This window comes from Xenopus laevis, chromosome 2L, assembly GCF_017654675.1.
Source record: "Xenopus laevis strain J_2021 chromosome 2L, Xenopus_laevis_v10.1, whole genome shotgun sequence".
Classification (NCBI taxonomy): domain Eukaryota; kingdom Metazoa; phylum Chordata; class Amphibia; order Anura; family Pipidae; genus Xenopus; species Xenopus laevis.
The window spans coordinates 6,121,441-6,145,789 of NC_054373.1; the positions used below are offsets into that span (position 1 = coordinate 6,121,441).

Genomic DNA, 24,349 nt, shown 5'->3' on the forward strand with positions numbered 1-24,349 from the left:
AAGCTGAATTGACAGCCAAGAAAAGTCATATGCACAGTTTTATTTTGGGGTCCCCATAGGCAGGGTCAGACTGGGCCGGTGGGACACCGGGAAAAAACCCGGTGGGCTCCCGGCTCTAGTAGGCGCCGCCAGCCCAGATCCACACCCTGCTTTTTTTCCTGCCGGTCTCGACATAAAAGCAGTTCGCGCACACCCCCCCGGGCGGACGGGGCAGACAGGGGCCCTGAGGCATCAGCCTCGGGGGGCCGGAGGGGGGCCCTGGGCCCCCCAGTCCGACTCTGTCCACAGGCCACATACATAAGTAAATCTATACATACTGGGCACTAAACTGTGCATTAGAAGGAAACAACAAAAATGAAATAGCAAAATGGCATTGCTTTAAAGTGGGTGAAACCGGAAAAATTGGTGCTTAAAGGACCAATGACATAATTTTTTTAAAAAAACACAACACAAGGACAAATTAAACTTTTAAATCTCTAAGACTTTATTAAGAAATAACTTACCGAAACTCCGCTTGCGCTCCTCTTCAAGAAAAGGCGATCCATCATGTGGCACTCGATTTCTCCTCCCTGCTTTCCTTATAGGAGATAGCCAGGGAGGAGAAATCGAGCGCCGCATGATGGATCGTCGCTGTGAGGAGCGCAAGAGGAGTTTCAGTTATTTCTTTTTAATATCTGAATTTGTTATTGTTTTTCAATATGACAAATAAAAAAGATGCAATAAAGTATAACATGTTCTCAGCTGCAAGTTTGTTCATGTCTAAATATGTTATGCCATTCTTTACAGAACATTCTCAATATCTGACCATATCTCATGGCCTCTCAAGCGTAGGTCCGGATAACAGTATTGGTCCTAGAGACGCTCATTATGTAGATCCTGCCCTGCTCAATCTATTTCAATTCAATGCCATTCATGCAGCTGGCTTGTAGTTGGGGAGGGAGAAACAGTTGTTGGAAGGGGGGGAAGAAAGGTTAAGAAGAGAGACAGGTATCGTAACTACAATATATATTTACCAAATTACATCTTATTTCTTACATTGTTCAAGTAGTTCCAGAGTCAGGGGAGTGAGACTCAGATTGGGGTTTCAGTTATTTCTTAATAAAGACTTAGGGGCTGATTCACTAACTTCGAGTGAAGGATTAGAAGTAAAAAAACTTCGAATTTCGAAGGTTTTTTTGGGCTACTTCGACCATCGAATGGGCTACTTCGACCTTCGACTACGACTTCGAATCGAAGGATTCGAAGTAAAAATCGTTCGACTATTCGACCATTCGATAGTCGAAGTACTGTCTCTTTAAAAAAAAAGTTCGACCCCTGTTAGGATATGCACAGTGGTTTATTTTGTCTGCCTGTATGTGTGATATAAATGCTTTTCCTCTCTCTCTATTGCTGGCCAGCAAATCTCTTTTTCTTCCCATTTTTCTTGCTATGCAGACAAAGTAATAAACTATGCTCTCCACATTTTACCCAGCATTACAAGAATTAAAAATATTACTTACCAAGTGTGTCTGTTCCCATTTGGTATAATGGGAGCAAAACCTAAGCACTGGGTGTTTGCAGGATGCAAGCACTGAGCTTAATTACCAATTGGTAAAAGCTGCAGCAGGTCACATGTAAGCAAAATGTGTTTTTCTTATATGCTGATAATGGGGTTTTGCCTGTGTTTGTTTTGTGAATAATAAGATTGTAAGCTCCTATTATGGGGAGATAGGAAGCAAAATGTATATGAAGGTATTATTTTGTTAATAATTTCAACTTTGTTGTAGCTGAATGTGTCTTTAAGAGCATGGGCTGCTGGGAAAGGCAGACTTACCTACTTAAAGAACATACAAAATGCTGTTTAGTAGAACTCCTGATCTCAGAGCAAGCAGTCTGAGTGCAGAGGGTAGCTGCCTGGAAAGGGGTAGTTGCAAAGTACCCTGTTTATTTTTGTTATATGGAGTTATCACAGTGCTTTCTGTGAAAAAATACTTTTCTTCTGGTTTTTTTTTGTATAATTTTCCTCTGGAAATAAAAGAACTTTCCAACAACTGCTGACTCCTGATACTTGATGAATGCAGGAAGAACTTACATTCCAACAACCCCCTAGTTTGGCAGATAAAAGCTACTGAAGTCAATGTTAGCCTATGGGGAAGGTCCCCATAGGCTTGCCTAACTTTTTTTGATCGAAGGATATTCCTTCGATCGTTGGATTAAAATCCTTCGAATCGTTCGATTCGAAGGATTTAATCGTTCGATCGAAGGAATTATCCTTTGATTGTTCGATCGAATTTTCTGCGGTAAATCCTTCGACTTCGATATTCGAAGTCGAAGGATTTCAATTCCTAGTCGAATATCGAGGGTTAATTAACCCTCGATATTCGACCCATAATGAATCAGCCCCTTAGGGATTTAAAAGTTTAATTTGTCTTCGTGTTTTTTTTTTTCTTGTTCTATACTAACAATTTTTTTATTTTTTAATTTACATTCACTAGCCTTCTTCTCCCTGATTAAAGGAGACAGATGACACTCTAGTCCACAAGGTCTTCAGACGGGGAGAATTTCTGGTGGATAATAGATAATATTAAATAAGAAGGAATTGTTTTCAGGAGGCAAAGCATATTTTGATTAAATACATTGTGAAGATCATCTTAAGTTCTCTTTCTAGTTTACCGTATCCATTCCTGGCTGAGCTTTAGTTTCCAGTGCGGTATCTGAGGCTGTTGGCCTGAACCATCCTTAGGGCAAGGCCAGACATGGCGTTTTTACGTTGCGTTTTTTAAAAAAGAACAGCCAGGCGTATATACGCATAAACTGCACTACCACTGAAACTAATGGAAAACGCACTATGGCAATTCACACAGGGCGCTTGCAAGCTGAAATCCGCCACAGGACGCCAGTATTGGCGTTTTTTTAGCAGAAACGACAATACGTCAAGAAACTACCAAATCAATAGACTCTATGGGATCTGCACGTTTGAAACCACACTTTGCGTAAATACGCAGCGTATATTAAAGGGATACTGTCGTGGAAAAACAAGTTTTTTACAAAATGTATCAGTTAATAGTGCTACTACAGCAGAATCCTGCATTGAAATCCGTTTTTCAAAACAAGAAATTGATTTTTTTATATCTAATTTTAAAATTTGCTATGGGGCTAGACATTTTGACATTTCCCAGCTGCCCTCAGGTCATGTGACTTGTGCTCTGATAAACTTCAGTCACACTTTACTGCTGCACTGCAAGTTGGAGTGATGTCATTACCCCTCCCTCCTACAAGCTGCTGTAATGTAAATAGAGCCTTGTCTGCTGAGCCTGTAATTTGAACAATAGGCAGGAATCAAGATAATCTCCCACTGACACCACTTCAGAAGGACTGAAATAAGATAGTCCTGTGATCACTGCCCCCACTTACGTTTCAAAAATAAATATATATATATACACACACACAATTCAATTTGGGCACTGGAAAAAATATTTTATATAGATAGTTTATTATATTTGTTTACACAAAAATGAATGGCAGAAACACAGGAGTACACTCCCAGGACTGATGACAGGGAATAGAAAAAAAGGATAAAATAAGGACATACTTGAAAACCAGGAAAATTTAAGAGGAAGTCTAGGAAGGGTTAAAATAGCTCAGGAGAAAGGAGGCAGTAAGTAGTTAATGAAAAAAGAAGTATTGCAGGCAGGAAAGGAGCGCAGTGTGTGTGAGGTGGATATTAGCAGAGGGAACTCACAGCTCCTTTACCTCATCTAGTAACCAGTAAAACTAACTAGGAAGGCAGCAAGGAGAGAAAGTTCCCCCCTCCAAAGGAAAGCAGAGAACAAACTTACAGAAGGGGAGGAGCTTTGATAGTGTCTGTGGGAGGAGGGGCTGCTAGTGCAGCTGTAGAGCAGGACGTAGGAAAGTGAAAGTAATTGCTTCCCTGCAAACCATGTGACCTCTCTCCTCCAAACATCACACGCATGGGCAGAGAGGGGAGGGGGAGGGTACAGCTAGATTCTCATGTTGTAGTGCAGGGACCTGGCTTTTCATTACAGAGTGGCTGCCTCAGGATGAATGTGTAATGAGCACAAATGGAAGCCCCCATGACAAAATACAAACTAAAATAACCTATGCATGGATTTGTGGATTAACATTTTATTTGCCAGACAGTGTTTATGGATGTGTGTTTTTTTTATAAAAATGCAAAAAAAAAAAAAAATTTAAAATGACGACAGATTCCCTTTAAATATGGCGTCCACGTTCTCAATAAGAACAATGAGAAGTGCATGTTGGGATGAGATGTGCATGTTCTTTATTAAAAACGTAACGTAAAAACGCCTCAAAAACGCCACGTCTGGCCTTGCCTTACTGCCTCCCCCATAGCCCTCCTATTGTATTACAACTGTCTAACAAGCATCTAAATAAAACAATGAGTGGTCTAGAAGCCCAAGGGGGAGTCTTATTAGAGATAAAATGTAATTCTAAGCAACAATACATATCAGTTAAAAATGTTCAGTGGTTTTAAAGTCATTGAACTGTCAGGTTGGTAATTGAAGAAGGAGATTGAAGGATGACAATGGGTAAAGGACTGGGGAGGCTGCTGAAAAACCTGCTGTCTTTTCTCTGCCTTTACTTGTCCTTTAAATGACAAATGAATACACGGTCTTGTAACAATAATTAACATTATCTGCCTGAGGAGGAAACTCATGTAGCCCTGGAAAGTTGCATTAAAATAATGTATTCAGCTTTTAGCATTGCTTAATAAGGTATCACCTTTAATCTGACAACAATTACCATTCCATTAATATTAAAAACCCTGCTGAAGATTTAATTCATTGAGTGCATATTATATGGCCTTACGTTGATGTTGTTTTTTTGCCCTAAAGAAATATATGTGTCATAAAGGAATAAGCAATTCGTTTTTTTTGGCCTTTGTTTTTTATTTAGTCTATAACCACTTGCAGATTTTTCTTAGCACCACCATATCTGTTAAAGGGGTTATTCACTTTTTGTTTAACTGTTAGTATGATATAGAGAGGGATATTTTGAGACAATTTGCAATTGGTTTTCATGTTTTATTATTTGTGGTTTTTGAGTTATTTAGCTTTTTATTCATCAGCTCTTCAGTTTGCAGTTTCAGCCATCTGGTTGCTAGGGTCCAAATTACCCTAGCAACTGTGCATTGATTTAAATAAGAGACTGGAATATGAATAGGAGAGACCTGAACAGAAAGATGAGTAATAAAAAGTAGCAATAACAATACATGTGTAGCCTTACAGAGCATTTGTTTTTAGATGGGGTCAGTGACCCCCATTTGAAAGCTGGAAAGAGTCAGAAGAAGGAGGAAAATAATTTAAAAACTATAAAAAAATAAATAATGATGACCAATAGAAAAGTTACTAAGGACTGGCCATTCTATAACATACGTAGGGGGTTATTTATCAAAGTCTGAATTTATCTCAATATTTTCTGCTACAAACACTGATCAAATCCACTTATTTATTATTACATTATCCCGAAAATTTGCTTTGCGGGAAAAAAATCAGAAGTTAACAAATTTTTTGGATTTTTCATCGAAACCTCAGAAAACTTTGGGGTATTGCATGAAACCCAGCTCATTAGAAAAAAACTATTGGGACTTCTCCCATTGACTTTTACGCAACAGGTCTGAGATGCCGGATTTTCTGATTCTGACTTTTCCATCCTCGTAGTTTAATAAATTCCAACAAAATCGTGATTTTTTTTTTAAAAGTCAGATTTTACTTAAAAAAATCACAAATTTTTCGTGATTTTTGCATTCGGAGTTTGGTAAATAACCCTCTAAGAGTTAACTTAAACGTGAACCACCCTTTTAAAGGGACCGATAACCTTTTAAAAAAAACGAATTCATTTTTAAAGCTGATATTTGACGAATATGGTAAAAAATAGAATATAAAGGAAAAAATTTAAATTAGTTGTGGCACCTTAAGATGTGGTTCACCTTTAAACATAACTATTAGTATGTTATAGAATGGCTAATTCTAAGCAGCTTTTCAATTGGCCTTCATTGTTTTCTTTTTTTATAGCTTTTTGAAGGGTTTGCCTTCTTCTTCTGACTCTTTCCAGCTAAGTTTCATCCATGTCAACTGCTCCTTTAGGCCATTTGATATAAACCCCGTAAATCTCTTCTTCCCCGTCGCAGGTCTTGGTTTGGCACACGAGGGCTGAGCGTCCAACTCTTGTCAATGAAGGGAAAAGGGGATTCACTGACCCAAACATAGAAGTGTAGCCACATGAAGCGACTTCTGTAAGTACTTGGCTGGGCCATGGGATCTTCAGACATGATCTTCAATTTGATTGGTGGGAGCGAAACTTTTAGAACTTGAATGCACTTGCAGCTCAGCTGATTATCGTGGCTAATAAAACTACATTGACTCAAATGTGTGATGTCGTGAAAACAGAATAAATGGGTGCTCTGTGTGTCTCTATTATATAAAAATGATATGTGCACAAAGCTTTCAAATATTTAACCCAGTTATACATTTCTGCAACTTTTTTTTTTTTTTTTTTTGCAGGCCAACTTAACGGTTATTCGCACAAAAATCAAGGCGTAAGGATGAAGCCAAACCCTCAACCTGTGACGTGGCCTTTCCGTCGTGTTCACCGTCCCTCCTGGAAGCGCTTCCTTGTGCTTCACCACATGACCATTCCTATTTAACCGGACAGAACTAAGGACAATGTTGCTGCTAAAATTGAAAACCGGAAAAAAAAAAGAAAAAAAAAAAATGACTTTTATTTGATGTATCGCTCAGATGAACAATATGCTGGTGGAATCTCAACCATATGGGGTGGTGTAACTAAGCCAATTAAAATGTTCCCGATGCCTGAAGCGTTTGTCATGTGTGAGGCGCTCGGTGTTCATGTTATCGGCGCATCTGACAGGTTATTTCGACGTTAGAAATAACAGATATCCGAGATGATTAAAAAGAAAAAGTATTACCGGATAAATAGTATTCTGAGTTTAAAGGGGAAGTTCACCAGAATTTTCAGCGACTCTTCAAGGGGAATCATCATGGAAGTGGTTTATATAAATGTATGTTGTTGTAATTATTATTCTAAATATAATTAATGATAAATTATGTAAACAATATCAAGGCTGCTCTCCCGTGCCCCGCGGCATAAAAGAAAAATTCTCCCTTTTTTCAGGAGTTGGATTTCCACCGGTCCAACTGCCTGCTTTTTAAATTTTTTAAATTTTTCAAATTAGGAAAACCAGGCAGGATTCCCTGAGGTTGACGTGCAGATCGGCAATGTCATAGCCCCACCCCCGATGTCACATCCCGCCTCCGCTACGTCACGTTCCCGCCTCCCAGCCCGGAGTTAGTCAGGTGGCGACCTTATGTAAGTGCCCTCCCTGCTGTGCCAATGTGCTCAATAGCCAAAATCAGTAGTGATGGGCAAATTTATTCGGCAGGCGTGAATTTACGCGTTTCGCCGCCGGTGAAAAAAATAGTCGCGACAATTCACCGACAGTCATTAAGCAGACACCCATTGATGTGCGTCAAGTTGCTGGTGTTGGAATTGTCGCCAGCACCAAAATTTGCATTGCATGAATTTTTCGCCCGTTTTGCGAATTTCATGGCGAAGTGAAACTGGACAAATTCGTCCACCACTCATCAGCTCAGAGTTCTGACCCGAGAAGCGTGGTGCTGATGTTGAGGGGCGGAATTTTACCCTTTTAAATCAAATATTAATTATATTTGGAAGAATACTTAACACATCAAGGGCAGTTTATCTGGGAATAAATGAGATTATTTAACAGGCAGGCAGTGGATTGGATGTTGGAATGGAGGGGACAAAACAGAAGACATCCTAGGGTCCTGTCTATGACCCAAACAGAACTTGGAGAACCTGTCCCAACAACATCACAACAGGTCTGTTTCTAGTCCCCTGAACAACGTAGATTTCAAGGTCAACAATAAGTGAAGGGCCACAGGTTGGATTATCACTAATTCACTAAAGACACAAGACACACTAAAGACAGCTCTGAGGATGTTTATGGAACAGACGCTCCATTTGCAGCAGAGCATGGAACCCCAAATTATTACCATGCCTCGGAACCCGTGTTTCTTTATCCACCTCTGGTGGAGGTACAAGGTGCCCAGGACAAAAAGAATGGTGATAGCAAAAAAAGTTTTTGTTATAATATGAACTCTACTTCCTGGTTCTTACGAGCACAATTAAATCCAATCAGCAGTTGACTGAGGATCCCTCTGTATAGTTAACTGCTCCTTATCTCAAAGGCTACAGCTGGGGATAGGGAGGGGTTTGTTTTTACAGAGGTCTGCTGAATTGTTTTGTCACGACCAGGAAGTAGAATTTATGAAAACAAAAAAATGAATCATTTGCCATTACTTTCTCCTGTGCCATTGAAAGCACCAAGGTATTGCGGTCTATCAAGAATACAGAGAATACCTCTTTCTGTTCAGGCCTCTCCTATTCATATTCCAGTCTCTTATTCAAATCAATGCATGGTTGCTAAGGGAATTAGGACCCTAGCAACCAGATTCATGAAATTGCAAACTGGAGATTTGCTGAAAAAAAAGCTAAATAGCTCAAAAACCACAAATAATAAAAAATGAAAACCAATTGTGTCTCAGAATATCCCTATCATACTAACAGTTAACAACCCCTTTTAGACAATTGTATAAAAAGGCAACATATTCCTCAGCACTGTACACTAGATATGAGTACATCAAACCTACAGATTATACACAAAAATACACGCAATATCCAATACAAGAGGAAGCGATGTCCACACTCAATAGAGCTTACAATCTAATTATCAAATAAAACAGCCGGGCTGCCAATTGTATGCGTCCTTATACTCAACAGGGTCTGGTCAGCTGGGGGTTTTGCTACAATTAGGGATGCACCAAATCCAGGATTTTGTTTGGGATTCAGATTCGGCATGATCTGTCTCTCACACAATCTGTACATCAGTATTATGCTCGGTGTTTCTCAAGGCAAAGACAGAAAAAAGAGGTTCAATAATTGGGAAACACCTTGGGGCATATTTTAAAGCTGTGTAAACTGATGTAAGCTTTGCTTCCCAAACTGTGGGGCTCAGAGATTTGACTGGGGCAGAGTTGGGCAGGCTGGGCAGGTGACCTAGGCAACCTGGCCGGTCAGGGAGCTGAATAGATGCTCACACAAGTGAAAAGTCGGGCAGGGAGGAGAGAGGGGACCGGACTGGAGTAGGAGACAGAGAAGGTAAGTGCCTGGAGACCCCCAGCTTTGCACCCTAGGAACGTTCCTACCTTGCCTCCCCCGTGTTCTGGCCCTGGACTGGGGGGTGGGTCACAGGCTGTTGGCCAGATAGGAACATATTTTCAAGGTCATTAAAGTCTTCCTTCCATGAGTCTCCCCTGCCCTGAAATAAACTGAAGTGAAGGGATGTACTGAATCCACTATTGGCATTTGGCTGAATCCCCAAATCCTTCATGAAAGATTCGGCTGAATACCGAACCAAATCCTAATTAGCATATGCAAATTAGTTAAGGGATGGGGAAAAAAACATGTTTTACTTCCTTGTTTTGTGACAAAAAGTTGTGATTTCCATTCCCGCCCCTAATTTGCATATGCCAGTTAGGATTCGGATTTGATTTGGCCAGGCACGGGGATTCTGCAAAATCCTACTGAAAAAGGCCGAATTCCAAACCAAATCCTGGATTTGATGGCACACAAAGGGATGCCGACCCAAACCATATGTATAAATCTACAGGTAGGATTGCAATTTTTTTTGGCCTGTAGAGTGAAAATAATGCTTCATGAAAATGTTATTTATAGGGAAGCAAGATAAAAATATAGGAAGGTTGCTATTTTTTTTTTTTTCCAGAAAAGGTGGTAACCTTACCTACGGGTCTTGTGGGTTTCAGACTGGCACATCACTAGTGCAAAGTGCTAAAATAAAGGCAAGATTTAGAGTTATTTGATGCCATGCACAAATGTATTTATTTATACATATCTCTGAGCACTAATGTGTCTGCCCAACCTTCACTAATGATGAGTACAAAGAATAACCATGTGCCTGGACCCAACTAGAGTTTTGGGGGGCCCCCAGCAGTGGGACTTTCAATGACTGCACCCCCCCCCCAGCAGAGGCAGTTGCCCTTCCTAAATAATGAACATAATGATATAAGACACCCTAAGCACTATGTGACATCCACCCAAATATACATACATTTATATAAACTGCTTTCTGACAGCCAGAAAAAAGTGCATTCGGGTTCAGGGGTGGGGAAGGTTACTTCTAGAATGACTAATCCTCTGTGATGTTTCAGGTAATGAATGTTTCAGGTAATGACCGACTCATCAGACTGGTCCGACTGGTATGAGCACATCAGACAGGTTAGAAGCCAACAGAACAGGTGTGAGTTTCCTTACGGCACAGGAAATTTGGGTGTTAACCAGACTTGCCCATTGGGACTGTTGGCCCCGTGTTATCTGGCTCCCTGGAGATCATTGCTGAGCAGAAGAATATCTAGGTAAGGGGGTGCACAGGAAAAGGGGGGGGTGTGGCACTGGTGTGAGGAGAAGAATCGGAACTGATATCTTGGTGCAGCACCTTCACCTCCAAATCCTGGAAAAACCAATGGCAGAGAGCGTATCTAGGAAACATTGGACACCCTTCTATAAGAATAAGCTGCATGTTGCAAAGGTGCTAATTCATTTCTGATATTTCCTAAGTAAATTTTTTTACTCATGCTGCAATACTCCTCATGACTGATGCAGAAAATATATCCTCTCCAGTATTTTACAGGCCTGGTCGTCAAAAATGATGGTTGATCCTAATGTTATCACAGACATCAAAGAGAAAAAAAAAATCTCCAGCACTTTTATCGGCTTAGACCTCCTTCACAAAATAGGAATGCTTAAAGGAGAAGGAAAGGCTTAAATTAAGTAAGCTTTATCAGAAAGGTCTATATAAATACACCAGTAAACCCTCAAAGTAATGCTGCTCTGAGTCCTCTTCAACAGGAACACAGCATTTCTTTCCTTTTATTGTGTACACATGGACTTCTGTATAAGACTTCCTGTTTTCAGCTTAAACCTCCAGGGCTAGGGCTTGAGCATGCTCAGTTTGCTCCTCTCCCCCTCCCTCATCCCATCCCTGCTGTAATCTGAGCTCAGAGCTGTAAGTGAGCAGGGAGAGACTCAGGCAGGAAGTGATGTCACACCAAGCTTATATGGCAGCTTCTATCCTAAACAAACAGAGACAGTGTCTAGAGCGGTTTACTCAGGTATGGTAAAGCATTCTGCAGAATAAATATAACGTTCTAGCTTGCACTTTTGTGGCTAATCTGTTGGCAATAAACTGTCTTGGAGCTTTCCTTCTCCTTTAATGGATTCTGACACCAGCCATAAATTAGTATAACGAGTCATATCTCGCTCACCATAGATAAAGGGTGGCCCGGGTGCCCACTGCCCCGGACCCTGCTCTTAAATTAACCTTAAAAGACCTCAGACGCTATGAACGCTTAATATGTTATTTAAATAAAGTATACTATTTTGCGTTCATGTCTGGAGACTAACGATTCATTCGGAAACCCAGGAGTGCGCTGCCTCTACACTATAAAGTTGCAGTTAGTGATCCAAATGTTATTAATAGGGAAAACAGATAAATATATAGGAAGGCCGGTATTTTTTTCGAGAAAAAGTGGCCAAACTGCACCACAGCATTCTGGGTGCTAGTATATATATATATATATATATATATATATATATATATATATATATATATATATATATATAATTCTGGGGGTTCTCATCTCATGAAAGGGGAGAAGGCGTAGAGACGGGAAGGAATCCTAATGTGTAGAGCACATGGCAGTTATATTTGGCACTACCAACATTCAGATGCTGCCTTGTAACCTGCAGCCGTTTCGTACAGTAACTCTACAGTTCTCAGAAATTGAGTGCACTGCTGCTCCTGGCTTCTGCCTGACTGGGGAGCCTGGGAGACTCAGTAGCCACATCTCATATAAAGCCATACCTGATTCACTAAATAAAGGAGATGCGAGACAGAACATTGTCTATAAAATAGACCAGAAACCTCCCTTTACTGCTTCTATTAAAAGCCAATCGAATGCATTCTCTCTGCCTGACTCATTTGTAAGATGACTAGCATATTAAAGGAGAACTAAACCCTAAAAATGAATAGAGCTAAAAATGGCATATTTTATATAGTGAACTTATTGCAGGAGGCTAAAGTGTCAGCTTGTCAATAGCAGCAATGATCCAGGACTTCAAACTTGTCACAGGGGGTCACCATCTTGGAAAGTGTCTGTGACACTCACATGCTCAGTGGGCTCTGATTGGCTGTTGAGAAGCTAAGCTTAGGGCTCGTCACTAATTATCCAGCAGAAAATGAGCTTCCCTGGCTGTAATATAAGCTGATGCTACAGGTTTGCTGATTATTAAATTCTGATGCTAATTGCACTGGTTTCTGTGCTGCCATGTAGTAATTATCTGTATTAATTACTAATCAGCCTTATAGTGTGACATTTCTATTCTATGTGTACTGTATATTGTGAGTGGCTCCCTAAGCTCAGTAAGTGACAGCAGCACAGAGCATGTGCAGTGAATCAGCAGAAAAGATGGGGAGCTACTGGGGCATCTTTGGAGACACAGATCTTTACTGCTAAAGGGCTGTGGTTGCCTTGGGCTGGTACAGAAGCACAAAACATCATGTACAACATTTCTACCTACTTCTTTAGTTTCACTAAAGTCCTTTGTCCTTTAAGTGAGAAAACCTGCATACAGTGACAGCAGTGATGTCTAATACTCCTATTGGTTACAGGTCGATCTACTCTTGGGAGTGTTTTAATATTCTTATTGGCTGCAGGTTAATTCTAGCTCCACCCTCTTCAAAGATGGCTACACTCAGACCAATGCCCAGGTCTGTGTAAAGGACAGATGGGGCTGTTTTATTGGGTCTGCTGATGCCACTCTCTTCTTCATAAAAAGCACCACTTGAATGATAATAAAGATCATGTAAATTCAAATTATATTGCATATTTTTTTCCTGCCACCCTATAATAACTATTGTAATTTATTGAGCTGCACTGGATGTTTAATGAATCTTATATTGTCATAATACTTATCTTATAATACTGATAGACTAACCTTAGTGATTTTTGGACATAGCTCTTCAAACCCCAAATAACAAGGAGCCTGAAGTGACAATGAAAATGCAATGAAAGAAGCAGAATGCAGGAGTAGGGAGCTGTACAGACATTGTCAGAGACTTGATATTGTTACTGGCCAAGTATATCACAGCCCTGATCCAATTACCCCTTGTAAGATCCATAGGAACAAGTGCAATGTGCAGTTCTCAGTGATTTCCCAGTGCTAACTGAAGTGATAAATCCTGCTGCCTACAGCCGACTTGCTATTGATTTATAACGTGCTACTTGGCTCCTGTTGCCCAGATCAAACCTTGTGGCTCCTACAAAGCGTCGGCCTGACCTCTAAATTATGCAGACTCCTCCAAATGCGCCATAAATCTGCCTGATTGAGTCTCTGCTGAGTAAATGTTTGAACCTTCCCTGTCGTTACACTATTAATTAATTGCTCATACACTTCTAAGGCTTCTGAAAACATCAAATGCACATATTGATATTGGCCATATTCACCCCCCAAATCTCTCACTGCTCAGTGAGAACGTGGGTTACACCCCCAGACACTTTATAGTCAGGGTGGTTCATTAGGGGGTGGTGTATATTTATTTAAGGGGTTATAAACCCAAAAATTTATTTTTGCCTAATGAAAGAAAATATAATCCTAAACAATTTACCAGTATAGGTTAAAGACACATTTCCTCTGGTTTTCTAGGTACCGGTATGGGAATCGTTAACCAGAAACCCGTAATCCAGAAAGTTCAGAATTACGGAAAGGCCGTCTCCCATAGACTCCATTATAATAAATTAATCCAAATTTTAAAATTATTTCCTTTCCTCTGTAGTAATAAAACAGAACCTTGTACTTGATCCCAACTAAGATATGATTAAAGGAACAGTAACACCAAAAAATGAAAGTGTTTTAATTAATGAAGATATTGTGTAGTGTTGCCCTGCATTGGTAAAACTGATCTGTTTGCTTCAGAAACACTACTATAGTTTATATAAACAAGCTGCTGTGTAGCCATGCGGGCAGCCATTCAAGCACAGGATACACAGTAGATAACAGATACTATAGAACTACTATAGTTTATATAAATCAGCTGCTGTATAGCAATGGAGGAAATTGGAAAAAGGCTATATGGCACAGGTTAAATAGTGGATAAAAGATAACATTATGTTCTACAGAGCTTATCTGCTATCTGCTGTGTAACCCGAGCCTTTCTCATTTGAATGGCTGCCCCCATGGCTACACAGCAGCTTGTTTATATAAACTATAGTAGTACTTATCTGTTATCTACTGTGTATCCTGTGCTTGAATGGCTGCCCCCATGGTTACACAGCAGCTTGTTTATATAAACTATAGTAGTACTTATCTGTTATCTACTGTGTATCCTGTGCTTGAATGGCTGCCCCCATGGCTACACAGCAGCTTGTTTATATAAACTATAGTAGTACTTATCTGTTATCTACTGTGTATCCTGTGCTTGAATGGCTGCCCCCATGGCTACACAGCAGCTTGTTTATATAAACTATAGTAGTACTTATCTGTTATCTACTGTGTATCCTGTGCTTGAATGGCTGCCCCCATGGCTACACAGCAGCTTATTTATATAAACTTTAGTAGTACTTATCTGTTATCTACTGTGTATCCTGTGCTTGAATGGCTGCCCCCATGGCTACACAGCAGCTTGTTTATATAAACTATAGTAGTACTTATCTGTTATCTACTGTGTATCCTGTGCTTGAATGGCTGCCCCCATGGCTACACAGCAGCTTGTTTATATAAACTATAGTAGTACTTATCTGTTATCTACTGTGTATCCTGTGCTTGAATGGCTGCCCCCATTGCTACATAGCAACTTGTTTATATAAACTATAGTAGTGTTTCTGAAGCAAATGCTCCAGTTTTACCAATGCAGGGCACCAGTATATTATATTTGTATTACTTTAAACCACTTTTTTTTATGTTACTTTTTCTTTAATCCGTATTGGAAGCAAAACCAGCCTATTGGGTTTATTTAATGTTTACATGATTTCCTAGTAGACCTAAGGTATAAAGATCCAAATTACGGAAAGATCAATTATCCAGAAAACCCCAGGTCCCAAACATTCTGGATAACAGGTCCCATACCTGTATTTGGAAATGTAATTCCTATTGAAACCAGTGTCTGTGGTGGTTCTGACATTTGAAACAACGTAACAGAAGCATTCTTCTTCTGACTCTTTCCAGCTTTGAAATGGGGGTCACTGACTCCATCTATTGTTTTTGCTATTTTTTTTTATTAGTCAATTTTCTATTCAGCAGATTGCTGCTGAAATTGCAAACTGGAGAGCTGCTGAATAAACAGCTAAATAACTGAAAAAACACAAAATAACAAAAAACTTAAAACCAATTGCAAATGTATAACTCTCTATATCATCAGAAAAAAAACATATGAACTGTGCAATAAATCCACCTTTTGCATTTCCATTCAATTAATTCAATGTTTTTGCTGCAGTTCCTGCTGGCAAAGCATTTTCAGGCAGTTTCTTGTATTCTGAGCACATCTCCCCCCCCCCCCCCCCGACTGTCTGTACTATCCCAGCCCACTAGCACCACCTTGTGAGATTCTTTTTAACTTCTCACCATGTTTAGTTCAAAAGCGTCCACTGAACATTTTTAATGAATTTATTTTGCAAAGTTGCTCAGAATAAATAGTTATTGGGTTGACATCCCCTTTAAGGAGGTTGTTCGCCTTTAAATTAACTGTTTTTGAGTTATTTAGGTTTTTATTCAGCAGCTCTCCAGTTGTTCAGCAATCTGGCTGCAAGGGTCCAAATTACCTTAGCAACCATGTGTTGATTTGAATAAGAAACTGGAATATGAATAGGAGAGGCCTGAATAGAAAGATGAGTGATTAAAAAGTAGTAAAAACAATCCATTTGGAGCATTACAGAGTATTTGTTTTTATTTAGGGTCAGTGATAGGGATGTAGCGAACCGCCGATAATGTGTTCGCGAACGCCGTTCGCGAACACCGGCAAAAATTGCGAACAGTTCGCGAACAGTTCGCGAACTTCGAACATCCGAAAATCGTTCGATTCGAACGATCGAAGGATTTTAATCGTTCGATCGAACGATTTTCGTTCGAATCGAACGAAAATCGTTCGATTTTAGCGATCGAATGGTCGAACGATTTTGACGCGAACGCCTATTGGCGAACGTCGCGCGACGTTCGCGAACTTGCGGCGGACGCGAACAGCCGATGTTCGCGCAAACAAGTTCGCCGGCGAACAGTCCGCGACATCCCTAGTCAGTGATCCCCATATGAGGGCTGGAAAGAGTCAGAAGATGAAGCCAAATAATTCAAAAACTATAAAAAAGAAAAAATGAAGGCCAATCGAAAAGTTACATACTAATAATTAACTTAAAGGTGAACCAACCCTTTAAAGGAGAACTAAAGCCTAACTAAAGAAGTAGGTAGAAATGTTTTGTGCTTCTGTACCAGCCCAAGGCAACCACAGCCCTTTAGCAGTAAAGATCCGTGTCTCCAAAGATGCCCCAGTAGCTCCCCATCTTCTTTTCTGCTGATTCACTGCACATGCTCTGTGCTGCTGTCACTTACTGAGCTTAGGGAGCCACTCACAATATACAGTACACATAGAATAGAAATGTCACAATATAAGGCTGATTAGTCATTAATACAGATAATTACTACATGGCAGCACAGAAACCAGTGCAATTAGCATCAGAATTGAATAATCAGCAAACCTGTAGCATCAGCTTATATTACAGCCAGGGAAGCTCATTTTCTGCTGGATAATTAGTGACGAGCCCTAAGCTTAGCTTCTCAACAGCCAATCAGAGCCCACTGAGCATGTGAGTGTCACAGACACTTTCCAAGATGGTGACCCCCTGTGACAAGTTTGAAGTCCTGGATCATTGCTGCTATTGACAAGCTCAAACTTTAGCCTCGTGCAATAAGTTCACTATAAAAAATATGCAATTTTTAGCCATATTCATTTCTAGGGTTTAGTTCTCCTTTAAGGCTTAAGATGAGCTCCCATTCAGTTTGTGTATAAAATATGATCACAATGATCTCGACCCACACCCTCTACATCTATCTATAAATGTGAGTGAATGACGAATAAGAAATGCGTGTTTCCCGACAGATCCCTCAGATTATTACAAAAGAGTTTCTATAATGATTAGATGTCATGTCTATAAATATACTGGGCATGTTCAATTGCCCAATGTTTGACTTCAAATGTGTTGTTGCTTTCAGACCCGGGATGATTGTTATTCATTATTGGCAAGAGACACAGTCACACACATACAAAACCCTATTTGTCCTCTGGTTCTAGAAACATCCAAGCCAACATCAGTTCTGCCGCAGATCTGTGCTGCTATATTGTTTCAGGAGTCAGAATCTATAAACAGCCAGACACGTAATGATTTCAATGGTGAGAATTCGTTTTTGGGTGGAGTTCCCCTTTAATAACTGTGAACAGGGCTGGAATGTTATCATTAGGAGCTGCTCTAAAAGGGCTAGTTAATGTTTTATATGGCCATTAAAGCAAGAAATGGAAGCAGGAATTGGTTCTTCAAGCTGAACAGGCCGTGCGTGCGCAAAGCAAATGTTAAATAATTCACACCGGGGACTTAGTAACCCCCCAATAAACCTGTGTGACCTTCCGCTCATAAAAATAAGTCATTAAAGGGGATGTAAAGGGGATGTAAAGGCAAAAAAATTAAATATTTTACTTTCTTTACTGGAAAAGAAATCTATCTCCAATATACTTTAATTAAAAAATGTGTACAGTTTTTCTAATAAACCTGACTGTATACTGTGAAATTGCCCCTTTGTTTTTCTTACTCTGACAGCTGCAGAAAGGAAACTTCAGACGGTCCCTAACTGCTCTTCAGGGAAACGATCATACTATCAAACGGCACGGGGGAGCCCCCCACCTTACTTCCCTGACCTCGAGCAGCTTTGTTTGTTTCCCTATAAAGCAGGCGGCGACTGTGTAGAGATTTGTACCCGCAGACCCAGTGCACTCTATACACTATATTCTGATTATTAATCAGTCTTGCTGTATCGGCTTCTATGGCAGATATTATTTGACTTGTGTTGTTTTGATAATTTATGTTAATCCCTAAATTTAAGCTCCTGACTGGAGCATGTTCACAGTCTTGGTCTTGCAAAAGATGTTTAACAAAGTTACAAGATGACAACCCTGCGGCCAACTTTGAAAACATAAATCATTTGTTTAATTAGACTTCTGGTACAGTAAATTCATGTAAACGTTTAGTATACAAAATACAGCATTTCTAGCATTATTCTATTCTAGACCTTTGTTGCCCTTTAACGGTGAAGCACAAAGTGCGGATCTATGGTCTCGGACACCAATAAACAGACCAAGTTATCTCAGTTGATTTGAAACTGTCTGGGGGAACGAGTTTAATCTCCAAGGGCAAAGCAGAGAAATTGTCTCTAGTCCATTGATTGATCCAGTGCTGGAGAAAAGAGAAAAACTGGAAAGATAAAGAATCTACATCAATTTACACAATGTGGTATTTCGATACATGATGCTTCACAAATCCCTTAAATCTAATCTAATCAGTGCACTCCACTTGCATAAACAGGAAATCCCATGGGACATATTGAACAACCCATAAATAATGTCTACTTGAATTAAACATAATTTAAATTCCCACCATTCCCTACATTGCACTTTCCTAAGTAATGATGAATTTTAAAGTGGTTGGGCCTCAAACCCTTCGAGAGATGGAAAACGGAGGGTCCCTCAGCCATAAAACATACAGTGAACAAACAATGCAAGAAGCCTTTGACCATTCAAGCACTTTGGGAAAAATTCCCAATAATACACTCATATAATATGGCATTCATGCAACGACACGTTACACAAAAAAGGTATGCACTTATTTGTTAGACTTAGACTGGGACAGTCCCCTTGATAGACTTTTGGAAAAATGAGGTATAGGCAAGGGAGCAATTTCACAATGTTATAAGAGAAACTCTGCTCTATACGACTAAAGGAAAGGATGGTTGCACAATGGTTGCCAGACTTAGTTATGGAGGACATTCTGGAGGAACTGCGCAGTAACATCCAGTCAAAAGTTTGGGAACCCCTCTTAATTCTTTGGAGTTGTGTTTATCATTGGCTGAGCTTTCAAAGTAGCAACTTCCTTTTAATATATATCATGCCTTATGGGAACAGTAGTATTTCAGCAGTGACATCAAGTTTATTGGATGAACAGAAAATAACAAAATTAGACAGGTGCATGCATTTGGGCAATTTACATCAATATTTAATTGAGCTCCTTTTGCAAATGTAACAGCCTCTAGACGCCTCCTATAGCCTTTGATGAGTGCCTGGATTGTGCGGAATTTTTGACCATTCGTCCATACAAAATCTCTCCAGTTCAGTTAAATTTGATGGCTGCCGAACATGGACAGTCTGCTTCAAATAATCCCATAGATTTTCCATGATATTCAAGTCGGTGGACTGTGACGGCCATTCCAGAATATTGTACTTCTCCCTCTGCATAAATGTCTTTGTAGATTTCCAAGTGTGTTTAGGGTCATTGTCTTGTTGGAATATCCAATATAAGTAATATAAGTTCTACAGGGAACTCTGAGTATCAGAGTATAAGGGATAATGTACCCCCTACTGTAAATGATAAGGATATTAGAAGTCACTGAGGGGTTGTTCTGTGACCATATAAAGACACAAGGCTGCAGGCTGAGTTATACAGGGAACTCTGAGTATCACTCATGTATTATAAGGGATAATGTACCCCCTACTGTAAATGATAAGGATATTAAAAGTCACTGAGGGGTTGTTCTGTGACCATATAAAGTATTTTTTAGCTATAGAGGGAAGAAAAGGGTGGGCTGAGGGTGCATCAGTGGTAGGCCGGGAGCAGTTTGAATGGTGATCACAAATTTACCGGCAGCTACATTGCCGGTAAATTTGTAATACCGGCCCGGCTGGTATTTTACCGGCTAGGCCGGTGAAATACCGGCCAGGTGGCAACCTTACCTACTGTAAATGATAAGGATATTAGAAGTCACTGAGGTGTTGTTCTGTGACCATATAAAGGCACAAGGCTGCAGGCTGAGTTATACAGGGAACTCTGAGTATCACTCATGTATTATAAGGATAATGTACCCCCTACTGTAAATGATAAGGATATAAGAAGTCACTGAGGGGTTGTTCTGTGACCATATAAAGGCACAAGGCTGCAGGCTGAGTTATACAGGGAACTCTGAGTATCACTCATGTATTATAAGGGATAATGTACCCCCTACTGTAAATGATAAGGATATTAGAAGTCACTGAGGGGTTGTTCTGTGACCATATAAAGACACAAGGCTGCAGGCTGAGTTATACAGGGAACTCTGAGTATCACTCATGTATTATAAGGGATAATGTACCCCCTACTGTAAATGATAAGGATATTAGAAGTCACTGAGGGGTTTTTCTGTGACCATATAAAGGCACAAGGCTGCAGGCTGAGTTATACAGGGAACTCTGAGTATCACTCATGTATTATAAGGGATAATGTACCCCCTACTGTAAATGATAAGGATATTAGAAGTCACTGAGGGTTGTTCTGTGACCATATAAAGGCACAAGGCTGCAGGCTGAGTTATACAGGGAACTCTGAGTATCACTCATGTATTATAAGGGATAATGTACCCCCTACTGTAAATGATAAGGATATTAGAAGTCACTGAGGGGTTCTGTGACCATATAAATTCAGATTGTTGCAGATATTTTCTCTTTTGGGACCTTTGAGCAAATCACCCCTTGGGAATCCAGCTGCAGTAATCTGGGGTATTGTGAGGAATCAGGCGGGATAGGCACAAACATTTGCTTAAGTGTCACATTGTGTTAAAGTCGAGGCAATGAATCTTGTGAAGTCAACCCAGATGCCTTGTTATTTCATTTAAATCTAAACCTTTAAGCACCCACACCCACAATATAAAACCACAGATTACTTGTGTTTAACATAGGATTACCTGTTCAGTAAAAGTAAATACATCATTACAGCGTCAACGTAAATACTGTATATTTATAGCGAGAAGTATTCTTGTAATAAAATATCCAGATACCAGGTTTTAGTATGATGTAGAGAGTGATATTCTGTGCATTTTTTATTTTTGTTATTTAGCTTTTTATTCAGCAGCTCTCCAGTTTGCAATTTCAGCCATATGGTTGCTCAGGTCCAAATTCCCCTAGCAACCATGCACTGATTTGAATAAGAGACTGGAATATGAATAGGAGAGGCCTGAATAGAAAGGTGAGTAATAAAAAGTAACAATAACAATACACTTGTAGCCTTACAGAACATTTGTTTTTAGATGGGGTCAGTGACCCCATTTGAAAACTGGAAAGAGTCAGAAGGAGAAGGCAAATAATTTTAAAAACTATAAAAAGAAAAAATGAAGACCAATTGCTTAGAATTAGCCATTCTATAACATTTTAAAAGTGAACTTAAAGGTCAAGTACACCTTTGAGCCCCTGCTCATTCCCATAGCAGACTGCTTCCCAAGTTGGTTAGGACCCAAAAATACCTAGTCCCCATCCCCTTATATCACTGCACAGCCTTTATGATATCTCCTGGTAGCATTTGAAAGGAAATGTGGCAATCATTAGTTCCCACAGTCACCCAGTCTAGCCCATATAAAATAATTCTGACCCCCATAAGGGAATGGCACTCACATTTACTGTAAAGGATTGTGTACTCCTTGTGTTGCAGATGCCTACCATTTGTGTAATCATAGAGGAAGAAGAGCACACAGATGCGGTCGGGGGGGGCAGGGAAAAGGGGGGCTGGAACCGCAGAATCTGCTTCCTCTATAGCAGCTCCCTTGCCTGGAGCTCTCTTGTCCCTGCAGCAAGCAGATTAAGCACAATTCAGCAGGAACAGCCCTCTAAGTTTGCTCATAGTCTATACAGAGAGATCCCATAAAACTATGGCAGCATAGGTATTCCCCTGTACTAAGCACAATTCAACAGGAACAGCCCCCTAATTATGCTCATAGTCTATACAGAGAGAGCCCATAAAACTATGACAGCATAGGTATTCCCTGTACTAAGCACAATTCAGCAGGAACAGTCCCTAAGTTTGCTCATAGTCTGTACAGAGAGATCCCATAAAACTATAGCAGCATAGGTATTCCCTGTACTAAGCACAATTCAGCAGGAACAGTCCCTAAGTTTGCTCATAGTCTGTACAGAGAGATCCCATAAAACTAGGGCAGCATAGGTATTCCTCTGTACTAAGCACAATTCAGCAGGAACAGTCCCTAAGTTTGCTCATAGTCTGTACAGAGAGATCCCATAAAACTATGGCAGCATAGGTATTCCCTGTACTAAGCACAATTCAGCAGGAACAGTCCCTAAAGCTCCCCATAGACGCGACGATTCTTCTTGCCGAACGACCGATTTTAGGGAAGTCCGACCAATCCTTCGAAATTATCGTGCGGTTAGTGGTATTCGAACGATCGTACATCTTACGATTTTTCGGCCGACATCTGTCGGGAAATTGATTGGCCAGGTCAAAAAATCTTTGTCGGCCCCAATGCAATCTCTCTATGTTTGCAGGGCCAAGCAGGCAGCTCCCCTTTGTTTTCCTGCCAAATTGGTCTTTTTAGTTGATGGTCAATTCGTACGATCGTACGATCGTTCTGAGAAGATATTGGTCTCACGATCAGGATCTGATCTTTTAAAAATCTCAACATCTATGGCCAGCTTAAGTTTGTTCATAGTCTGTACAGAGAGATCCCATATAACTATAACAGCATAGGTATTCCCTGTACTAAGCACAATTCTGCAGGAACAGTCCCTAAGTTTGCTCATAGTCACTAAATATTTATAGGTTATTTCACAAGTAAAACAAATCATTCCCCAGTATTATAATTGTTTACCCAGTATTGCACATTGCTTTGTGGTACCATTTATTTTTTTAACTGATGAAATGTCACTCTCTATTGCATTGCTACCGATTGGGGTCCAAACACTTCTTCAATGTCACCAAACAGTCAATGGGAAAGGCTTTGAAGTCTTGTGTTAAATAATCTTACTTTTTCCTTTTTGTTGTCCTTGTTTAACCTCAAAGGCAGATACTGGAGTGTGTTTTTTTTTCTTTATATTCATGTTGTTTAGTAATCTCTACATCTGTTTGTTGTGTAACATGACAATGAGAAACTCAAGCATGTGTACAATGGAGGTGTCTACACCAGCGTGTAACAGATAGTTCCCGCATTGTAGCCACAGCTGCAGTAGCGCATTACCTGTGCAGCACTCCCATTACACCGAGGGCTGCAATCCAAGGGAAGTGCATCTATTTAATTACTCGTTTCAGCTAAACTTTGCCCTGATCTGTGATATTATTTCCCCTGCAGGAACCCTTTTCTTTTCCATTAACACCTTGGTCTGGGCACACAATGTACAACGGATTTGTTTACACTTAAAAGGAGATAACAGAATAAGGTCGTAGATTCGGCTGGCAGCAAACTGCAGAGTAAGTTCTACCTAGTCTTTCATTTGAAGGTGATGTTCACCTTTCTGTTAACATTACAGAATAGCTCATTCCGAGCAATGTTTCAATTGACCTTCATTTTTTATAGTTTTTACATTATTTTCTTCCAGCTTTCAAATGGGGGTCACTGACCCCATCTAAAAAACAAATGCTCTGTAAGGCGCATCTGGACCATGTAATATACTTGCTGAGTCATATTTTACATTATTTATCTTTACGATAGTACTATATTTTATGCCCAATGCAAGTTTTCTTTAACACCCCAAAACCACACCTTACTAGAGACACTATATTCATGAGAATTTGGGTTTTATCATCCTATTGCAATGCAGAGCTTATAAAAGGGATAATGTCATGGAAAAACATTTTTTTTTTTTCAAAACACCGGTTAATAGTGCTGCTCCAGCAGAATTCTGCACTGAAATCCATTTTTCAAAAGAGCAAACTGATTATTTTATATTTCATTTTGAAATCTGACATGGGGCTAGACATATTGTCAGTTTCCCAGCTGCCCCCAGTCATGTGACTTGTGCTCTGATAAGTTTCAGTCGCTCTTTACTGCTATACTGAAAGTTGGAGTGATATCAGCAGAACAGTGGGAAGGTAACCAGATTACAGCTCCCTAACACAAGATAACAGCTGCCTGGTAGATCTAAGAACAA

General features: G+C 40.0%; 1 protein-coding gene across 1 annotated transcript in view; it reads left to right on the forward strand.

The window, feature by feature from the left end:
• Nucleotides 1-6,722, forward strand: part of b3gat1l.L (beta-1,3-glucuronyltransferase 1 like L homeolog) — a 57,702-nt gene extending 50,980 nt beyond the window's left edge. Inside the window, 2 exon segments of the mRNA NM_001094610.1 lie at nt 6,152-6,256; nt 6,525-6,722. Of these exon segments, the coding sequence (NP_001088079.1) occupies nt 6,152-6,238 (87 nt within the window). The 3' untranslated portion in view covers nt 6,239-6,256; nt 6,525-6,722.
• Nucleotides 6,723-24,349: the final 17,627 nt, after the last annotated feature.